General features: G+C 48.3%; 1 protein-coding gene across 1 annotated transcript in view; it reads right to left on the minus strand.

Annotated features, from left to right (window-relative positions):
* CMTM8 (CKLF like MARVEL transmembrane domain containing 8) overlaps positions 1-21,222 on the minus strand; it is a 51,479-nt gene extending 30,257 nt beyond the window's left edge. Inside the window, exon 1 of the mRNA XM_080934109.1 lies at positions 20,993-21,222. Within this exon, the coding sequence (XP_080790235.1) occupies positions 20,993-21,139 (147 nt within the window). The 5' untranslated portion in view covers positions 21,140-21,222. The remainder of the gene's footprint in view (positions 1-20,992) is intronic.
* Positions 21,223-21,998: the final 776 nt, after the last annotated feature.

Consider the following 21,998-nt stretch of genomic DNA (forward strand, 5'->3'; position numbering starts at 1 on the left):
GGTGCTGTTGGGACCAGAGAGTAGCCGGCGGCAGACTGGGATGGACATTGGAAACTTAGTGAGTTGGGTGGAGACTTTTTTTGATGATTGAGATGAAAATATTCTACAGATGCCACTTGGCCCTATGGTGTGAGTGATAGTGAGGGTTGGTGTTTTCTTTTTTAAATATTCACTGCTACATCTATGTGGGATACGGACATTTCAAGGGACCAAGAGTCCTTCCTGCCTGGCTCTCAGCTCTAGAGCCTGAATCCAAAGCCAGGAGTCCAGGGCTGAGACTACTTTGTTAGGCTTTGTGTTAGTAAGGCATTCATGCTGTGAAAACGGAAACAATGTAAGAAGAGGAAGTTCTGCTGGGCTCCGCCTCTCAAAGTCTCCTTCCACCATGATGGAGTGGGTGCGAGGAGCAGGGTTTGTAACACAGGGACCTGGGCGCCACTAGAGTGCACAGGCTTGTCCCCTCCTACAGCCTCCTCCTGTTCTATACTCCAGCTGGGCCTGAGCGTTTGGGTGCTGCTGTGTACATTCAAGGTAGGCCCTCCCCCTTAGCTAATCCTCTGTGGAAACACCCTCCCAAACACTCTCTGTCTCCTAGGAGTTTCTCCATCCAATCAAGTTAATCAAGCTGCAGATAAACTCAGTCTCCACAAGGCTTTGCACAGTAAATCCAGGCACAGAGTGGAGTGGGGGTGGGGATGGAGGTGGGAGCAAACTCAGTAGGTAAAGAGGCCCGAGTTTGATCCCTCAGATCACATAGTGGAGAGAATTAACTCCCCCACATTGCCCCCTGACTCTTCTCCATGTACACACACACACACACACACACACACACACACACAGATAATAATTATAATTTAAAAATTGGCCTTAAAAAAAATCCCTCAGGGTTTATTTAGCCCTCAAAGGTGGCTTCTTCCCAGCCCAGAGAGAAAGCCAGTGTGGCAATTCATGCGGAACTGACCTGTCCACCAGGGATCCGAAATGATCCTTATTCACAATAAGCTCCAGCCCCACAATGATCTACTGGATCAGCAAGCAACAGATTATGTCAGTTAGAGACTAATGGTAACTATGTGAGTTACTTGTTTCATCTCTGTGACCAAACCTGACAAGAGCAATTCACGGAGAGAAGGTGTTACTGTAGCTCACAGTTTTATGATGGAGTTGAGTCTGGGGTTCTGGCCTGGTGTGGGAGACAGCATCCTGGCATATCACTGTGTGGAAGAGAAGCATAAAACTAATCGGAAGTAGGCCAGGCTATACCAGATGCCCACCTCACACTACGGACCTACTTCAGCCAGCCAAGACTCACCTCTGCAAGGGTCTAAAACCTCCCAATACACTGCCCACAACTGGGGACCACGTGCTTAAACACTTGAGCCTATGGAGGAAGATTTGACATTCAAACCATCACACTAACCAGTAATGAAACCGAACACCTAGAGTGGTGGACGCTAATAAAAGGTATTCAAATAGCTCTCAGAATGTCCTGCACTAGGCTGACCATGGTTGAACTTTAAGAACACAAGAGAAAGCTGAGGACAAAGGGGGACCACAGTGCCAGGCTTCCAAATTGCTGTGTGCACCTGTGACCAGCAGCATGGAGAACAAGCTTGTGCCAAATAGTTCTGCCTGCTGCAATGAACCACTGGTGGCCCTTAAGGCCACATCAAGCCACCATCTTAATTGTTATTAAATTGTTTGTTTTTGACACAAGGTCTCATTGGTAGCGCTGGCTGACATCAAACTCCACAAGTAGCTGAAGGTGACCTCGGGTTCCTGGTTTCCTGCCTCCGCCTCTCCCATGTTGGGATTAAAGGTATGTGTTGTTATTTTTAATTTTAGACATGTAAAATGTTTACATGTTAACTTTTTGAAAGTTTTCATAATTAAGTGGTGCACGATGTAATCGCTGTTTTCAAGCCACGGTGCAGAAGCGAGCCAACAGTTAGCACTGACCACACACCTCTCATCTTCTGGCTTCTGTGCACACAGATAATAACAGCCCTCCCCCCGATTTAGACAGTGCTGCGTGTTATGCTGACAGCAGCACCAAATATCTTAGTTTCCGTCACATCTCCTGATTGTGTGGTTTTCCTTGAACTTGACAACCTCATGATGTTTTCCTCACAAGCCTGGATCCTTAGACTGCATCATATAAACATGTGCTATCCAGGTTTCTGTAGCACCATCTGTTAAGTTCTGACATGATAAAAACCCTGTGGTAATGTGTTTCCCAAAACATACACCTGTCAGCACACAATGTGTCTGCACACAGCTGTAGTCGCTGTAAGTACTGAGAGAGTTTAAAAGCCTCCCCTTTTACTTTAGCTTTAGTTGTGTGTGTATGAGGGCCGGGGTTTAGGTGTGCGTGAGTGTGGGTGTCTGAGGAGGCCGTAGGTCAGATCTTCTGGAGTCAGAGGCACTTTCGAAACCACCTCTCATGTGGGGAACTGAACTCAGATCCTCTGGGAGAACAATACATGCTCTTAACCACTGAGCCATCTCTCCAGTCCCCAAAATTATAGACTTATACAAGGTTGCAAAAATAGTATAGAGAGATCTTCTACACCCACCACCTGGCTCCTAACAGCAGTATGTTATATAACTGGCATTTTAGGTGCAAGCCCAAGAACAGATATGGGAACAGACCTAAGTCACCCCCAGAGCGTAAGTCAACCTCACCATTCATGCGTGTACTTACTGTTATGTATTATTACTGTCGTTATTACTGTCTTCAATCTCTCAATCCCCCTGCCTCGGCTCACCAAGAGCTGAGATGACAGCCCGAGAGACCACACTCACTATCTACTATTTCTGTAAATATGCGTGCACCGTATCTTCATGTAGAAAGCGAGTCCCTTGCACGTTACCATTAGGTCATGACCTGAAATTAAGCCGCCTCCAGTATATAACCAACGCTTCACTGGGAACGATTCAAAGCCGTTTCCTTTCCTCCCCACGGGATCTGTGTTTGTTCTTCCAGTGGGTCAGAGGGCAAAGAGTCCGACTACATTAGCTGTGACCCCAGAGGGCATGGCTCCCCGGGTCAGCTGTTCTCTCACAAGAACAAACCGCATAAATTTGCATCTGGTCCAGTCATGGTGGCACGGGCCAGCACTTTGAAGGCAGAGGCAGGTGGATCTCTGTGAGTATGACCTGAGCCTGTTCTATTTGGTGAGTTTTAGGACAGCCAAGGATACAATGTGATTCTGTCTCAAAAAAAGAGAAAAGAAAGAAAAGGCTAAGCTTACATCCATCACTGCTTTCTTGAGAACAAGGCATTAGCCACTGTTAAATCTTTCGGTTCTAACAGCCCAGACACCAGAGAGCTCCCAAAATAGTGACAGGAAAAAAACAAAACTTTCCCCTCAAAACAATTGACAGGCCTTTTCCTTTTTGGCATGGAGAATTCATTCAACCAAATATTTTTACTTCCAGGCCCGGTAGAATGAAGACACGTAAACAGAATTAGACAGTCTACGGCCGCACTCTTCAAATGAGGTTCCACCAAGGACACATGGAAACCGCCTCACGCTAACTCAACTTTCTGGCCCCGAACAAATTAGAGTCATGAAGAGTCACAAAGAGTCACATATGGTGTGTGCACTTGTGGTGCTAACTTCCTGGTGAGGGAAGAAGCCTACAAGATCGAGGGCAGCCTGGGCTACACAGGGAGAGCTTATCTCAAGCAAACCAATGACTAGAGCCAAAGGAAACAGTTAAAAATCCAATGGGGTATATAGTTCCCTACTGTTATTTATTACTTTGTTTGTTTGTTTAATGTTACTACAGTTCACTCTCCCTGATACCATGATTCTCAAACTGGTGTGTGTATGTGTGTGTGAGAGAGAGAGGGAGGGGGCGGAGGAGAAAGAAGGAGACAAAGAAAAACATTTCAACTTTGCTTTCATCTAGATTTCTATGTCAGATTCTCTTCCCTCTCTCCCCTCGGTTATGACAACTCTATTCAATACTATATCTAGCCAGTTTAAAGGGAACACACACACACACACACACACACACACACACACACACACACACACACACACAGTTAAAGTATATAGGTATGTGTTTTGCTTGTACAATGTATTTGTGCACTACTTGTGTGCCTAACCCTTGATGGCCAGAAGAGGGCGTTAGATCCTCTGGAACTGGAGTTACACATGGTTGTGAGACACCACGTGGGTTCTAGGATGTGACCTGGTTCCTCTGCAACACCTGCTCTTAGCAGGTGAACCTTCTCTCTCCAGCCCCTAAGGGAGCTATTTTCAAGGGTGGCCACCAGAATAGCTCCAGGGAAAACGGAGCTTAGAGTCAAACTGAAAGTCAGCCTTGATAAAGTTTCAGGAAATCCCGAAAGTCTGACTGGTCACTGCGGGAGCAAGGGTTCCCTTGCAAAGGTGGGGGTGGAAGGAAGATAAAGCCACAGAAACAGTCGAGGCCACTGAGTTGAGACTTGACCTCCTGGTGTCACAAAGGCCTGGTTTAGGTCTCTCCTGTATCTTCCAGATTGTCACTGCGCACCACAGCCCTTTTCTTCAAGCCTCTGAGTGGTCTCTGTGAGACCGGAGGATGTCTCCAGAAGGAGTCACCACAGGTCTTCGTGTGTTTCTCTCCAGTGAACGTAGAGAGCGTTTACCCCACATAACAGAACAAATGACACACGCGAAGGGAGTCTTCCACGCCCAGCAGAAGAAGCAGCCACATGACCGAACTAGGTCTGTCAGGACCTTCTCCTGTACTTGGTTACCACCAAGAAGAAATAAATTCATCTGCCTGGTACGGCGGTGCCTAGACTACAGAGTGAGTTCCAGGCCTGTCAGGAGCATACAGTGAGATTCTGTCACAAACAAACAAACAAACCAACAACCCCCACCCCAGCACAAACAAACCCTCAAGTCCTAACTGTACAGGTATCGAGATGGCAGGTAGCAGCTGCGCCACAAAGGTGACTTCCTGAGAGATCTTACCCTCCATGATTAACTACCCGCCGCCATGCTGAAACTCCTACCCAGCCTCAGGTAACATTCAAGGTAAATCAACCAGGATGGTCAAATTTCCATCATCCCCAACTATCTCACTGTGGAGAGTTAATAAGAACGCTTTCAGGGAGTGTGCCCCTTTCAGGAAGGACTCAGCAAAGGGTACTGATCACCAGTGTACTAGGCACAACACAACACTAGTTGTGCCAGCCAGGGCACCTATGGAGGAGAGAGCAGAAGGCAAGCAGTTGCTGGTGGCACCTCCAAAGCCCTGGGTCAGATCCCCAGCACCTCTCACACAGTAGCATCCACCTGCCCTAGGCCACAGCAATTTGACTGTCAAAAGAGGAAAAACAGATTTCGGCCTGGTCTAGGCCACGTTCCCCCCTTTGTTTCGACACACACGATGCTTGCCCAACTGGGTTAAAAGTGCAGAGGGCACGTCCTTCCGGGTAGCCAAAATAACTACTTCAGGTATTGTGTGCCTGAAATCTAAATCTTCTGATAGCTGGTGTTTCGCAAAATGGCAATGAACTCAACCGAAGCAGAGTTGTGTGCTTGAGACAAAGGACACAGTCATCTGTCCATTCTGGTCATCCTCAAAGGCAGCAAAGCTCGGTCTATTTCCAGCTGAGTGAATTCTGTTCCTTTCTACCTGCTCTCCCAGGTCTAAACATTGTTACTATATTATAATTATCCTGAAGGAAGGAATGTTTTTATGTAGCAAAGGATGACCCTGAACTTTGAGGCCCAGGCCTCTGTCTGGCCTCTAAGCTGTACCACCCTGTTGGGCTTCCAGCAACTGCTACATCACCAGCCCACCCCTGCCCTCTCTTCAAGATTAAACAATTCTCTCTAACCACAGGACTGGGAAGCAGCGCTGTGGAAACGCTAGCTACCTATTCAGTAGGTAAATAAATAAAAATCTAAAGCCAGCAGGGGAAAAGGTGGGTGGCCTGCAGTTTCTTCCGGAAGTTCTTCTGGGAGCTGCCCCGAATGATCACTCAGATCAGCAGCTCCTTAAACAGGAAGGGGAAAGAGAGGACACGGGAGACTCGACCTCCTGTGTTCACTGTTTGGGCATGGTGAGATGGATCTGGTACCAGAAACCAACCTGTGGGGGTGGAGAGATGGCTCAGCCGTTTAGAGCATTTTTCGGCTCTTCTAGGGGAAGGGCAACGCCCAGTACCCACATCAGACAGTTTGCAACCGCCCCCAACTTCAGCTTCAAAGATCTGACAGTCTTCTGGCCTCCATGGGCAGCCAAACACAAGTGACGCATACGCGCACATAGATAAAATATAAAACTTGAAATAGCCGTGAGCGGGCAAGAGGCGGTGAAGAAAGCACGGGCTCATTGGAACTAACAGAGATAGGGGGGGCTTACGGATGCTGAGATTTTGAGGTGAGGTCCACACCACTTAGGTAGCATCACCTGATCCCCACAAAAGGGTTTGAAATATCTTTAAGAAGGAAGGGGGCGGGGGGAGCCACGCCAGATGATGACTCGGACTTGGCTTCTGGAGGAGATGAGACAAACGGGAATGGCAGCGAGCCGGCAACACGCACTGCAACCCCAGCAGCTGGAGGCCGAGGCAGGAAAGTCAGGAGTTCAAAGTCACCATTGGCAACACACTTAGGTCAGGGTCAGCTTAGGCTTCTCAAGACAGCCTTTCAAACGTTTACCTCAGGACCAAAATGAAACTCTAAATAGAAACAGGCGCTGAGTCTTTTCAATAGAAGGATCAATAATTCATATCAATGACTAAACAAATAACCCTCCTGTCTGACATATTGTAGCTAGGCTGCTGTTGTTTACAGAGACAACGGAAAAGAAAAAGAAAGAAAAGCTAAGGCATTAAACCAGAAACAAATTCTGGTTTACAACTAACCACCAACTTGGCTATCAGCCACAAAACCAGGAAGACAGAAGAAAGACACCTTCCACACATTTAACTGTCAATCTAGAGTTGTGTGGCCTGAATAATTATCTCCCAAGCATGAGGAAGAAAAAGGTTTTCGGGAAATAGTTGAGGGGTCTGAGGCACTGAGCGGACGGCAGCTCTGTGGGCTGTGAGTTTGCTCAGCTGCCGAGGGCACAGAGCAAGGATAATGATTCCCCGGAGGTAAGAAAAGGGATTAGACAGAAATGCGTTAGGTAATAAAGGTTCTTTCCAGGTTCAACAGAGATAAGGGGATGGAGGGGGGAGCGCTGATAACCACCACAAGAGGAAATACTTTACATCTGTAGAGGGGAAGGAGCTCTGATCTCAGAGAAGGGGTCTTGGAGACCCCTTAGCAGATCAGTGAAGGTATTGTCTATAAAGTCATATTTAGCTGGCCATGATGGCACACTTGGGAAGCAGAGGCAGGAGGTGTTGTGAGTTCAAGGCCAACCTGGTCCACATTTTGAGTTGTAAAACAGCCAGGGGCACACAGTGAGAACCCTTTTTTATTGTTTTTGAAGAAAGAAAGAAAGAAAGAAAGGAAGGAAGGAAGAAAGAAAGAAAAGAAAGAAAAGAAGCCATGATTTGGAATATTAACCTCCTTGTTCACCCTGCCTTGAGCTGTTACATTCTAGAAGTCCAGCATCTTAGGGAAGGTTCACATAGGACAGGATTTGAAGCTTCCTGTGAGTCAGTAGACCCCTATAACTTGCGATGTCACCCCAGTTACAATTCTTCATTTTGTAACTTCATTTTGTTTAGGAGCCAGGTGAGCAGGTCAACACGACTTGGGCAGCGTGTTTCTTAATTTTTTATCAATTCAAGCTATAATTATTTGAGAGGAGAGATCCTCAGTTAGAAAAATGCCCCGTAAGACAGGCTGTCGGCAAGTCTGTAAGACTTTTTCTTAATAGTGATTGATGGGGTGGGCCCCGCCCATTGTGGGTGGAGCCATCACTTGACTGACAGGCAGACTGAGCAAGCTGGTAAGCAGCACTCCTCCATGGCCTCTGCATCAGTCTCTCAAGGTTCCTGCCCTGTTTGAGTTCCTGTCCTGACTTCTTTCAATGATGAACAGTGATGTGGACTCGTAAGTCAAATAAGCCTTTTCTCCCCATGCTTTGGTCATGGTGTTTATCACAGCAACAGTAACCCTAAGACAGGTAGCAAGTACCTTTTCCAGCTGAGCCATCCCACAGGCCCACATATACATACACATATACATACATACATACCACATACATAATATATATGGGTTTAAATGCTTTATGACATGCCAGTTGTTAAATGGATAAAAGGGGGAGCCAGATATTGTATAAATCCAGAACTTGGGAGGTAGAAGAGGGGACATCAGGTGTTTAAGGCCAGTCTACGCTACCTGAGATCAGGAGGGTTGAAGAAACCTTGCTCTGAGAGCCTAGGAAAAGACACTACCCTACTTCTCACTTGCACGAATCCAGAAAATGACCCCTGGCAGCCAAGCCCCAGTGCTTTTGGAAACGGGAAAAGAGAACCCACATGGTACCTCCCACCTGAGCTGTTTCCCGGACACCATTTGTGTTAGTAAGCCTTACAATACCACCTAACCTAGCCCTGGTCTCCCACCTTTGAGTTCAATGTAATCACATAATAGAGTTTAAAAAAAAAAAAAAAAAGATCCAGCACTAGCTTCCAAGCAGTGGGAAATTAGCTCATGATGTGCAATGGGGGACGGGGGTAGAAACCACTGGAAAGTCCTATCAGACTTAAAAGCCTTTAGATCCAAGTTCCTGGGAGGGAGCACATGTGCTATCTGTACACAAGTGAATTCAGGGATGGGCACCAAGACAAGACGGGGACTCTCTGCCTTCTTCCCTGGGACAGGATCTTTCACTGAACATGAAGCTAGGCAGCCAGCGAGTCTCGGGTCCCAACCCTCCCCCGCAACCCCAACAGCTTGGTGTTACAGAAGCCAGCTCCTTATATAGACCCTGAGGACTTGAACTCTGGTCTTGTCGTTTGCACAGCAAGCTCTCTGAGCCACGAAACCGCCCCCACACACACCAGCAGACCACTCAGTGTAGCTATTCTAGTCATCCATAAACATCTCCAACTCAAAGGGAACGCTTTGCCTTGTGAGACAGGAGACATGGCTCACAGACTGGTGGCGAACCGGGAGTCAAGGCTGATAAGACCAACCCTCTTGACTGTGGCTTCACTGATGGCCACCCAGGAGCTGCCTCTGAGGCATCTGTCTCTATGAGCCCCTTCAAGCCTGCTCAAGGGGAGTATTTCCAGCGAGGTTTATTCTCTAGAGAGATCTCAGGCGTTGATAGGGATTTAGTGGTGTAGCATTCTCAGCTTCGATGTAAAGAAGTCCATGCTGCCTCCAGCTGTTTCTGGAAACAAGGCAGATTTCTAAATAAATACAGCTCTCTTTGTCCTCGGAATTACCCCTGCACCCCAAGGTGGAACCTCTTATAATTAGAGTTGGGATATGGGAAGGAACGCACTTATGAGATAAGGAATGAGGTTGGAGATTGGCCTGTTTCTCACCACAGGTCATAAGCTCAGACCTCTGGGAAAATCAACCAGCCCATGGCCTTTCAGGCTTTCTTTGAATCAAGCCTTCTAGTAATGGAAGTTGATGTTATCATTCCACAGTGGCTTCAAAGCTGCACCGTTCACAACCATAGCTGAATCATCCTATTAACCTTCTACAAAGTCTAAATAAACCTGCTCTCCTTTCTTACCGTACGCTTGCTTGCTTATTTATTTTGGTTTTGCTGTTGCTGTTTTGGGTGTTTTTGTTTGGTTGAGACCCGGTTTCTCTGTGTAGTCCTGACACTCACTCTGTAGGCCAGGCTCAGGGATCCACCTGCCTCTGCCTCCCGAGTGCGATTTCAACCTTTAAGACTCTAATGTTGGGACCCTGCTAGGTGTGGAGGTGTTGAATAGTAGCACCTGGGTGCTTGAGGCAGGATGATGGACAACTGAAGCCTGGGCTTACACAGGGAGAGTCCATCTCAAAACACAGAAGGGGGGAGGGGCTGGTGAAGATGGCTCAGCAGTTAAGAACACTGGCTGATCTTCCGAAGGACCAGGGTTCAATTCCCAGCATTCCACATGGCTGCTTACAACTGTCTGTAACTCCAGCTCCAGGGGATCCGACGCCCTCACATCCTTCAATGCACATAAAATAAATTATTAAACAAATAAATAAAACCCCAAAGAAGGGCTGGAGGTGTAGCTCAGTTGGTAGGTTGCTTGCCTAGCATGCTGGGGTTCAATCCACAGCACCGTGTGACCGGAGTGTGGTGGTACATGCCTGTATTCCCAGCATTCAGGAAGTGGATCACCCTTGGCCACACAGTGAGTTGAGGCCATCCTGGGACACAAGAGGCACCGTCTGTAGTAAACAAGCAAACAAACAAATATATATCCCCACCACTAAGCACAGTTCATATTAGAGATACTGAATCTATGCTGAGGCGGGTAACTTGTTCATAGTGGTGCTGGGACAACGGGACAGCTGTATGTAAAAAACCCAAGTGAAATCTTTACCTCATACTATATTAAAAAAAAAAAATCAAGGTCTGGAGAGATGACTCAGAGGTTAAGAGCACTGGCTACTCTTCCAGAGGTCCTGAGTTCAATTCCCAGCAATCACATGGTGGCTCATAACCATCTGTAATGGGATCTGATGCCCTCTTCTGGTGTGTCTGAAGACAGCGACAGTGTACTCATATACATAAAACAAATAAATACACCTTTAAAAAAATTACAACGAATTGCAGACATAAGTTGAAGATCTGAAAGTATAAACCTGACCGGGGAACATGCTCAGGGGTGGATGGTTATGACTTGATTACGCTTTCCTGGAAAAGACAAACTACACATGTAACAAAATGAGCGGCTCCTGTCGGAGATGTGGCTCCCAGGTACAGCACCGGCCACTCTTTCAGGACACCCAGATTCAGTTCCCAGTACTCACAAGGTGGCTCAGACCCTCTGTATCTCCAGTTCTAAGGGATCTGACACCCTCTCCTGGCCTCTGGAGGCACCGTGTAGACACACGTCGTACACACAACGTACACCCGTACAAGCAGGCAAACACTCATACACGTGAGATAAAAATACATAATTCTGTAAGAATAAAACAAAACTTCATCAGATAACCCGTGCTTGTCAAAAACCACTATCAAGAAAAGTGAAAGAAAAAAAAAATCACCTCAGCCAGGGAGAGAAGTTTTCAAGGTGAGGATTTGTTGAGGAATTTACCACAGGGTATGAGAGAAAAGGTAAAGATAAAAACAAACCAGGCCTGGAGGGAAAGTCAGTCAGTAAAATGCTTGTTTTGCAAGCACAAGATTTAGGAGGGGAGAAAGAGTCCATTGGTAATACTTGCAATCCCAGAGATGGGGAGGCAGAGACAAGAGGATTCCCAGGATCAGTGGTCAGCCAGGCTAGCCTGTGGTGCAAGGTCCAGACCAAAGGGAGCCCCTGTCTCAAAGCAAGGTGTGTGTGTGTGTGTGTGTGTGTATATATATATGTGTGTATATATGTATATGTATATATATGTATATATATATACATATGTATATGTATACACACACACACACACACACACACACACACACACACACACACACACACACATATATCTGAACCAAACCCATAATGGTAAATCACTTCACACCCAACAGGCTCGCTCGCTAGAATCAAAGTGCGCCCTTGTTGTGGATAGCCCTGGGGTGGTCTGTATTTATGAATAAAGATTTCTAGGAACCAATCACTGGGCGAGTGGGCGGGACTTCTGGGATGGGAAGGGGAGAGGCAGGGAGAAGGACTTGCTTTTGGATGGGGGAAGTGTTGGAGGCTAGAATGTAGGTAGGGGAAGCCCCTCAACCCCTTTGGGTTGTGGATCCGATATCAGAAGATTTATCTTAGAATGGCTTACAAATTAGGATTCGAGTTGCTGAGCCCAGCGATTGTGTTACTTGTTTGTGTGGTGCTTTCCTTCCCACGGCGACTCAGCTTGGTTCCAGAGACAAAGCTTGGGTTTGCAGAAGTGCAAACCAGCTAGCCATGTGTGACTTTGGATGCGTGGGGCTGGCGTGGCAGCGACCTGCCACAGAGGCGGCGAGCCTGCTAGGGTCAGTAGCCGGCGGTAGCGCGATGGAAATTTTTAATATTTCACACCAAACCTGGTTAGAAATGAAACCCTCACATCCTTCAGGGGATACCAAGTGGTCCGTCTGCTTTGGGAACCGTCTCATTACATAAGTCTCAAGACATTAATCACACCTTATGTGATTCCATTTCTTCAGCTAGATGCCCAGAAGAATCAAAAAGAACACGTCTTCTGCAGAAGTTTGTCCATTAAGGTTCACAGTAGCATTCTCCATAATGGTCAAAATGCGGAAGCAACTCAAATGTCAGCCATCTGGTGAATGGATAAATATCTTTTGATTTTGGTTGGTGTTGTGTGCATGCATACGTGTGTGTGTATGTGTGTGTGTGTGTGTGTGTGTGTGCTTACGTACGTGCGTGCATGTGTGTATGGTATGCATGCATGTGACATATATATATATATATTTTTTTTTTTGAGACAGTCTTTCCTGAGGCTGGAACTCATCATAAATGGGTCAGTTAGTGACGCCCTTGTTTCTGCTCACTAGTGCTGGGGTTGCAGGTACACCCCACCCCACCCGGCTTTTTACGTGGGTGCTGTCGATCTGAACTCAGACTCTCATGCTTTTGCAACAAGCATTTTATGGGCTGCATGAATGATTCTTGGAGGCCTGATGCTAAGTGACAGCCATCGAAGAGTAAGGACCACATGGGGCAGAACTCCATTTACGTGCCCCGCGCAGAGCAGGCAAATCCTCAGACAGAAAGTAGGTTAGTGATTTCCCTTTAGGCAGACGAATGGGAAGAATGGGGGAGTGACTGTTCGCAGGTGCAATCTCTTTAATGAGGTGAAATTCTAATTAGATAATGGGGATAGTTTGTCCAAACCTATAATCATCTATGATGCTCTGGATTGTACACCTTACAAAAGGTCAACTTTACAAATGAGTCATATCTCAATAAAGCCAGGGATTCGTGCCTGGTACTATAAACCTGGTCACAAAATCATGGCTAGGGTGGACACAGTCCCTGGGGGGTGAGCCTACTATTGTTACTTTGCTAAATGGACACGCTATTGTACTCTAGCCCTAAGTGGGGCATCTGCACCATCCCTTCCAAGGCTCAGGGAACAGCAGAAGAGGGGGCAGAGAGATGTAAGAGCCACAGGAAAGGGAAGGAGAGCTGTGAAATGCTGTGTCCTGGGTGTGACATGGCTTTTGTACCTACAACCCCACAGTAGCTGTGCCTACTTGCTTAACAAATGCCCAAGACCCGGCACATCATTCCACCATGGCACAAAAGCCCCGCCCCCCAAGGGGCTATAGGTAGTTAATAGTGGCTGGGGAGGGGAAACCTTTCCCTTAATGGTGTAGCCCTTGCTAAGTTGCCCTTGCTCAAGGAAAAAAACCCCTTTCCCATGCTCACACAGGCACCCCTTATGAAGGGCACGCCCCACCATGCCCTCCTCCTTTCAAATTAATTCTAACTACGCTAAGAGTAAAATGACCCAGAGAGAGGTATTCTCTTTCATTTGCTTGTTTTATTTATTTATTTTTTTCAAGACCGTTTCTCTGTGTACCTCTGGCGGGCCTGGAACTTGCTCTGTAGATCAGGCTGGCCTCGAACTCAGATTTCTGTTTGCCTTGCCTAACAAGTGCTGGGACTAAGGGTTTGTGCCATAACCACCTGGCCAGAGAGATTCCTTTAGCTTAAGGTGTTTGTTACAGTGTTGTTCGATGGGGAACCTGTGTGGTCATTAGGAATGGAGTAAAGGGGCCTGGAGGGGTGGTTCAGTGGTTAAGAGCACTGGCTGCTCTTGCACTTACATGGAAGCTCACAGCTGACAATAACTCTGTATCTAACTCTCTCTTTTGGCTTTCTCTGGCAACCGGCAAACATGTGGTGCTCAGAGGCATGCTGGCAAAACACCTCCCCACATAAAATAAAATAAATATTTTTTAAAAGACAAAAGCAACTTGGTCGGGGGGGTATATAATATATAATACGTATGCATTAATGTAAATCCATATGATAAAAAATGCTTCAATGCCTGAGTGAGGGTGTCACACATGACGGTGTACCCCTTTAGTCCCAAAACTCCTGAGGCAGACACACATAGGTGGGTTTCAGTGTAGCCAGGGCTACAAGATGAGACCCTGTCTCACAAAATGAGACCAAAAAAAAAAAAAAAAGGTGGGAGGGAGGAATAAAAACGTAAGTGAAGAAAAGAAACAGAAAAAGAGAGAGGATGGGGGAAGCAAATATGTGAAAGAATTTAATTTTAAAAATACACACAGCAGGTTGGGGAGCTAGCTCAGTGGCTAAGAGCACTCGATGCTGTTGCAGAGGACCTGACTTCAGTTCCCAGCACCCACTGTGGGTGGCTCAGGACTGCCTGGAACTCCAGCTCCAGGAGACCTGATGCCTGTGGCTGGTGAGGGCACCTGGGCCTACTGCACAGACCCATTCACAGACACAGGTGTGACATAAAACTAAAAAGAACGTAATCTTTAAACAAATGGGGCTCATCACCTGTGGGACCAGGTGTATTCAGGGTCAGCAAGAAACAGGGCACATGCTTGCTTTGGGAGCACATACAGTAAAATTGGGCAGATACAGAGAAGATTAACATGGCCCCTGCACAAATTCACCCACTTTCTCCTTTTAATTCAGTCGAGGATCCCAGCCCATGGGATGGAAGCTGGCGCCCACGCTTGGGGTGAGCTTTCCCATCACAAAGAACCCAATCGAGAAGTCCCCTCGAGGCTTGTTCCTAGGTGATTAGATCGTGTCAAGTGGACAATCCATTATACACCATGGCCATAGCAAGAAACAGGTAGAGTTGTTTATGTTTTAAAAAATGATGGGTAAGTAGCATATAACTCCAGAAATTCCAGAATGGTGTACCCCGAAAGGTAAATAATGGCTCACCAAGAGTTCTTACCAATGAACAGTAGGCTCACAGCAATTCTTTGTGCTGGAACTGTCCCTCCCAGCCCCCACCTTTTCAAGGAGTCCCTAGCCTGCACAGGACATTAGCCAAGCAGTAGAATCTCCTGTGTTATGATAATTACCACTTCACGATGCTTCCCACTTTATATGCAGAAGGATACCACTCCTGTGAGTGTGTGTGTGTGTGTGTGTGTGTGTGTGTGTGTGTGTGTGTGTGTGTGCTGGGGGTGAGAGGGGATAGTTCATCTTTTTCAAGTTTCTTTTTCCTCACTGACTGGCCTCTTCCCCCCCCCAAAGACTTCCGTGAAATGGAGGTGGCCCCTCACTCTTTAAAAAGGGGGCTGACAAGATGGAGATTCAGATGCCAGCCTTCAGTCCTTCCAACCCATCCTGCCCCCAGCTACGCTTGCTTGTGACAGTTAAGTAAATAAAATGGGACATCATTACATGGATGCCATACTTCATTTGAAAATCACCAATAACAGGAAAGATTCAATTAACCGAGATTGTTGCGATCACTTTGATTCTGTCTCAAGAGCTTGTTAGAATTACAAGATTGAAGCATCGCCCAATGCACAGGTCAAGCACCGGGCTGTTACTAGCTTGTGATGAAACTGTAAAAGGAAAGAAACCCCTATAATTTGGTTTCAACATAGAGTTACCATGCACAGCCTTGAGTGTTAGTAGGTTGAGCTACAGGGATTCCCCCCAGCCCAACAGGCAATTATTTCATTTTTTTTAAAGGTTCAAATAGAAGCCAATTCTTGCAACGGAAGTAGCGAGGGGAGGCAGGTATGTCTTAAGAAATGGGATGGCAGAAGTCAGAGACACACTCACGGTCCTCCACCTGCAGATAATCACCATACTTCAGGATAGTCAGGGAACAGCCCATTAGAAGCTGTATTCCCATCCAGATGCTAACTCAGGAACAAATAAGTATCTTAGAATAAAGTACTCAAGGCTGGAGAGATGGCTCAGAGGTTAAGAATGCTCACTGTTCTTTCAGAGGACTGAAATTCGGTTCCCAGCACCCATATCAGGTGGTTCATTAGTATGTATGTGTAAAATGCTCTCTTCCATCCTCTGCAGAGATACAGATAACACACACACACACACACACACACACACACACACAACCAAAAGCACACATGGGCAGAGAGGGGGAGGAAGGCAGAGGTGTTACAGCGTATGATGTATGTTTGTCTGCATGTTCCTGAGTCCACCTTGCATCCAGTTTGTATAGGTAGGTTCCTTTGTTGTTTGAAGCTTCGTGTACTACAGGCGAGCTGGCTCGAGAGTACCTGGGGAGTCTCGTGTTCTGGTCTCACTGTAGGAGTGCCAATGTCACAGACACACCCTACCAAGTCTGGCTTTTCGTGGGTTCTGGGAATCTGAATTCAGGTCGTCACACGGTATGTCAGGTCAGGTGGTCCTCTAGTATGAGTTGGAAGGGTCCTTCTAGCTTGCACATAAACGGCACATGCTACCGATGACAACGTTAAGCAGCGGAACTTTGAGGGGAGGTAACCTCAGAATGTTCACAGATAACATGAATCTATGCGTTTTAGCCAACAGTTCTACTGGAGAGATGAGCTGCTATGCATTGTCCTGTTAGCCAGAACCAGAAGCATGTTCACCTTCCACTGCAGGAATGAGAAAACACTGGAAATCATGCAAAACTCTTACGGCATGTCTTAGGGTTGTACTGCTGTGAGCAGACACCATGACCAAGGCAACTCTTATAAGGACAACATTTAATTGGGGCTGGCTTACAGGTTCAGAGGGTCAGTCCATTATCATCAAGGCAAGAGCATGGCAGCATCCAGGCAGGCATGGTGCAGGAGGAGCTGAGAGGTCTACACCTTCATCCAAAGAAAGCCAAGGAGCAGAGTATCTACCAGGAAGGGTCTCAAAGCCCATCCCCAACAGTGACACACTTCCTCCAACAAGGCCACACCTCCTAATAGTGCCACTCCTTGGGCCAAGCATATTCAAACCACTGAAGCATCCATGCAAATAAGGGCTGGCGGGATGGCTCAGTGCTCTAACAGAACAGGAAAGAGGATTGGGAGTTTGGATCCCAGAACCTACAATGTAACAAGTCGCACCTGCACACCTGTAACCCAAGTTGGGAGGGCATGGAGGCAGGAGGATCACTGGCTTCTAGCCAAGCTGAGGAAATGCAAGCCCCTAGATTCAGGGAGAAACCCTGCTTCAGAGAAACACAGAAAGTGACAGAGAACACACAAGGCCTCTTCGTTTACACACATATGCATATACACCCACACCAATAAGCAAACTTGAAAAAATGTGTAAACAGCAGGCCACACATAATGAAGAAAAAAGTATAAAAGGAGGTTTTTGGATTTTGTAAGTGGAAAGACAGGCTGGAGAGATGGTTCGGCGGTTAAAAGGTCCTGAGTTCAACTCCCAACAACCACACAGTGGCTCACAACCATCTATAATGGGATCTGATGTCTTCTGGTGTGTCTGAAGACAGTGACAATGTACCCACATACATAAAACTCATACACATAAAACAAACACATCTTTAAAAAATGTTTTTAAAGTAGAAAAACTAGAACAATAAACTGATCTTTTTAAGAAATTTAAATTATATTTTCCTTATTTGAGAGAACACACCGGGTACTCTGTGCATGGGAAGAAAAAAGATCCTCACATGAAGCCATGTTATACAAAAAAGAACGTTCTAATGGGATGGGGGAGATGAATCGGAATTAACTTTTTCTTTTGAGAAAGGCTCTCATGTGGCACAGGCCAGCCTGGAACTTCTTATGTAACCGAGGATGACCCTCTGGCCTCTATTTCCTGACCCTCTTGCCTCTACTTCCACATAAGTTACCCTATAGCTCAGTTGTGAGGTCAACCGACTATGCCTTTCGCCCCAAAGGATGAACCCTTGGCTTTCTTAGACCGTGATGGTTTGAATAAGATATAGCCAAGTCATAGGTTAACTGGTCCTGGTCTAACCCAAGCCACCTGATAGCTATCATGGAAGACAGGCAGGGATGAACTTCAGTGGTCCCTGTATTGTCTTTCTCTTGCTGTGATAAAGCTCATGGTCAAGGCAATGTATAGAAGATTGGGGGAGGGGGAGCTTATGGCTCCAGAAGGTTAGGCCCTATGGTGGCAGGGCTAAAGTGTGGTGGCAGAAGGGGGAAGTTTGAGGTCTCACATCTTAAACCTCGAGCAGAAATGGAAAAGGGCAATGGGAATGGCCCCAGGCTAAAGCTCATCTCCAGCAGTTCCTGCAACAAGGCCACACCTCCTAAGACCCCCTCCCCCCAACAGTGCCATTAGTTAGGGACCAAGTTTCCAAATATCTGAGACAATGGGGGACATTTTATTCAGAGATCAGCAACGAATTCCAAGACACGGTACCATAAACATGTTATTCAGAGACAGCAAAGTAGTTTAGTAGTAACGGTGCTGGCTGGCAAGGCCCTTTAATCCCAGGATCCAACGTAGTGCTGAGAACGGATCCCCTCAGTGACCTCTAACCTCCACACTCAAGGCTGCCAGATAAATAAACAGAATAAAAGAAAAATATGTTCCAAAGCTCCAAGAGATCTGAACACGGCTACCATTAGGTATGGAGACAGAGAGAGAAATTTGTGTTTTCCTGCCTGTAACATTATTTGGCTATTTATTTATTTAGGTTTTTTGAGACAATCCTAGAACTCCGCCTATCCTAGAACTCACTCTGTAAACCAGATAGGCCCTGAACTCACAGGGATCCACCTGCCTCTGCCTCCCAAGTGCTGGGAATAAAGTGCTGTCAACACTGTCCAGCCAATTTGACTTTAACACAGGCGCTGTTATATCTGACAAAGGTGGGTAGAGATTGGGGAGATGGCTCAGTGGACGAAGTGCCTGCTGCATAAGTCCTGACGTCGGATCCCCAGCACCCAAGTATAAATCTGGGTGCCTATAATGCCAGTGTTCGGGGTTTGAGACAGGTGGGTGGATCCCAGAATCCCAACGAAATGCCCGGGTTCAATGAGAGACTGTATCTCAGAAAATAAGGTGGAGAGTTGGTAAGATGGATAAAAGTATTTGCCACCAATTCTGTCAAAGTGCTTCAAGTTCCAGGGACAACTTAGCGGAAGGAGAGAATAGGCTGCCATAAGTGTCCTCAGACCTCCACAGGCCACGCCTTCTCCCAAATAAAGACGAGATATGTGAAGACATCCGCATGCTGCTCTCCGGCGTCCACCACACCTACATGAACATAGCCACGCATGCTCACGTACACGCATACACCCAAACCCAAAACCGTACCAAGGAGCTAGCTCACTGCAGCCCATAGACCCATACCGACCCACCAACAGTAGTTCGTCTTAGTGATGGGATGAAGGAGCCTTTCCAGTTCTTTGGCTTTCATGTTTTCAGAACGGAGAGCGCGTGGGCAAGCAAACCAGACAACACCAAGAGGTGGCGGTCCGAGCTACCCCTCAGAAGCCCACCAAGAGGTGGTGGTCCGAGCTACCCCTCAGAAGCCCACCAAGAGGTGGTGGTCCGAGCTACCCCTCAGAAGCCCACCAAGAGGTGGTGGTCCGAGCTACCCCTCAGAAGCCCCGACTCAGTCACTTGAGCGTCTGTTTGCTTTGCTGAAGCAGGAGAGCCTGCCAACTCACTCACTCACACAGCAAATATTTGTTGAGCTCTTGAACGCCAGGCCCTGACTCGGCCTCCCTCGCAACAGGGCTGCAGATCCCCCTGGGGCTGGCCGGGCCAACCACTTTAGAGATGAGCTAAGCCAACACTTTCCCAACATTCTGTGGAAGCTGATTGGGTGGGTCTGATTTGAGCCTTGAGCCAGCCAGCTTCCAGGATCCGCACAGGGGCTGCTGAAGGTTTCTCAGAGGGTCGGTGCACGACTCAGCCATTGCACGCCACGACCTCTCCGCTTTCTCTAGCTTTCATGTGGGCTGGATTTTTCAATTTTACAAATGCTTCCTTGGGTCCGAGATGCAGCAGAAAGGGGGACTCCTATTAGACTGGGAGTGACTCTCCTTAGCAGGTAAGAATAGATAGCAAGAAAAACGCAGATGTGGGTTTGAATCTCAGCTCTGCCAACACTAGTAAACTTCCTTCGCCTCGCTGAACCTCAGTTTCCTCGCATGTAAAATAAGCTTACTTGTAACAGACCTCACCGGAGAGCGCTTCGGAGACTACACAAGCTCAGAAGGTTCTTCAGGACTGACACCCTGGCAGAGGGCAAAGACAATAATAGATAGTGGCCGCAAATAGTCAACAGAACTCCAGGCGGAAGGCCCGGCTTCCCAGGAACAGCACGTACAAGCCCTGCCTCCCTTCCAGGCACGTGCCCAGCCCCCACCAGGATGTGCTCGGGTCCGGTATAGCGGCTCTCAAGGTCTCAAAGAGGCTGGATTCTCAGATTTATTCGGCGAAATGTTCTTGATCCATCTCAGTTTGACTACAGGAATATAATGACGAAAAAGTTCTCTGTTTTATAATTTATAATAGGAAAACTTTTAGAACTGGGGGTGCGGCTCAGTGTTAGAGCATCCGACTGGCACGTAAATCTCTGGGTCCCAGCCCAGCACTCTGGAAGGGTCAGTTTGTGAAAAGCTTTGTTTTTAGGGACCCATGCACGAGGTCAGGTGAGGGAGGCCCTAGGTATTCCGGACACCCAAGATCAATAAACGCACACCGAAGTATCCGGCTCTCGGGGAAAGGCCACCACCGTGGAATGAAAACAGTAAGCTGGGATGCCTCCCACAACAGACATCCGGGGGGGGGGGTCAAGACCCTGGTCTCCAGGAGAGCCTCAGGTGAAAGAACCTGGATGTGCGTTTTGCACTTTAGAAAGTCGAAGCTGGGCTCAAGAGTGCTCCCGGAGCCCGCGGGAAGATCGGAGCCAGCTCGGTGGGCGGAGCTGGAGGCGCGCGAGCTTGCCGAGTCCACCTGCCTCCCTGCGCCCGGCCCAGCCCGGCCCGGCCCGACACTTACGATCTCGGCCACGATCAGGAGCCCAGGCGGGGTGCGGAGGAACTCTCGGTCGTAAGCGAAGGAGCTGCTGGTGGTGGAGAAGTTCTCCGCGAAGGAGCTGGTAGTGGTGGTGACCGTGTGCGAGCGCGCGCGCTGCTGCTCTTCCATCGTCGCGCCGGGAGCTGGCCCGGGTCCCCGGGGACCCTACCCCGACCCGATGAGTTTCCCGGACTCAGGGTCGTGGGCCAGGGAATCGCGGCTGATGGGGGAAGGGCAAACCCGGGCGATCTCCAGGGTCAGGTCAGCAAGTGTCCCCACACGTCGACGCGCGCACTCTGGGTCTGCCTGGGGACCCGGGAGCGGGATCGCTGGCGACCGGTGGCTGCGGACGGCGGGGGGAGGGGAGTCAAGGGGAGGGGCGTAGACAAGGCGGGTGAGGGCGGGCACTCCGGGACCTCCCCTCGGGGGCGCCGCCGCGCGGCCACAGCACCTGTCTCCCGCGGACTGAGAGCTCGCTGGGACGCAAACCAGATCGCTAAGGGTGAGCGGCACCTCTAGGTCGCACTCCTTCAAGCTCGGGCCACAACCAGGCTCCGCCCACCTAGGGCCACCAGACTTGGACCAGCTTCCTCCCACCTGGCCGGACTGGCAGCAGCAGGGCCTCTTAAGGAAACCCAGGCCTCCAGGGACGTGGCGGCTCCAGGACTCTGACAACCAGGCGGATGGGGGAGGGAGGCTAGAATTGTGACCCAACCGGACCTTAGACCGGGGAATCGATGTGAGGCCGCTTGCACAGCCCTCACCCACCCCGCTGCAGCCGCCACCAAAGCCGGGCGCTGTTTCCTGCCTCTCCTGTCCGGAACAATTTGAGGAACCTATGAGGAACCTACTTAATCGCCCGGGAGTGAGCGAGCCGCTTCCAGGCACCCTCCACAACTCTGGCGAGGACTAGCTGGAGCAGGGAGAGGAAGATAGAAGGTGGGGAGATGTTCAGGGTTCCTGGTCAAGATGTATCATTATGACGGAT

This window comes from Micromys minutus (assembly GCF_963924665.1).
Source record: "Micromys minutus genome assembly, chromosome: 21".
Lineage (NCBI taxonomy): Eukaryota > Metazoa > Chordata > Mammalia > Rodentia > Muridae > Micromys > Micromys minutus.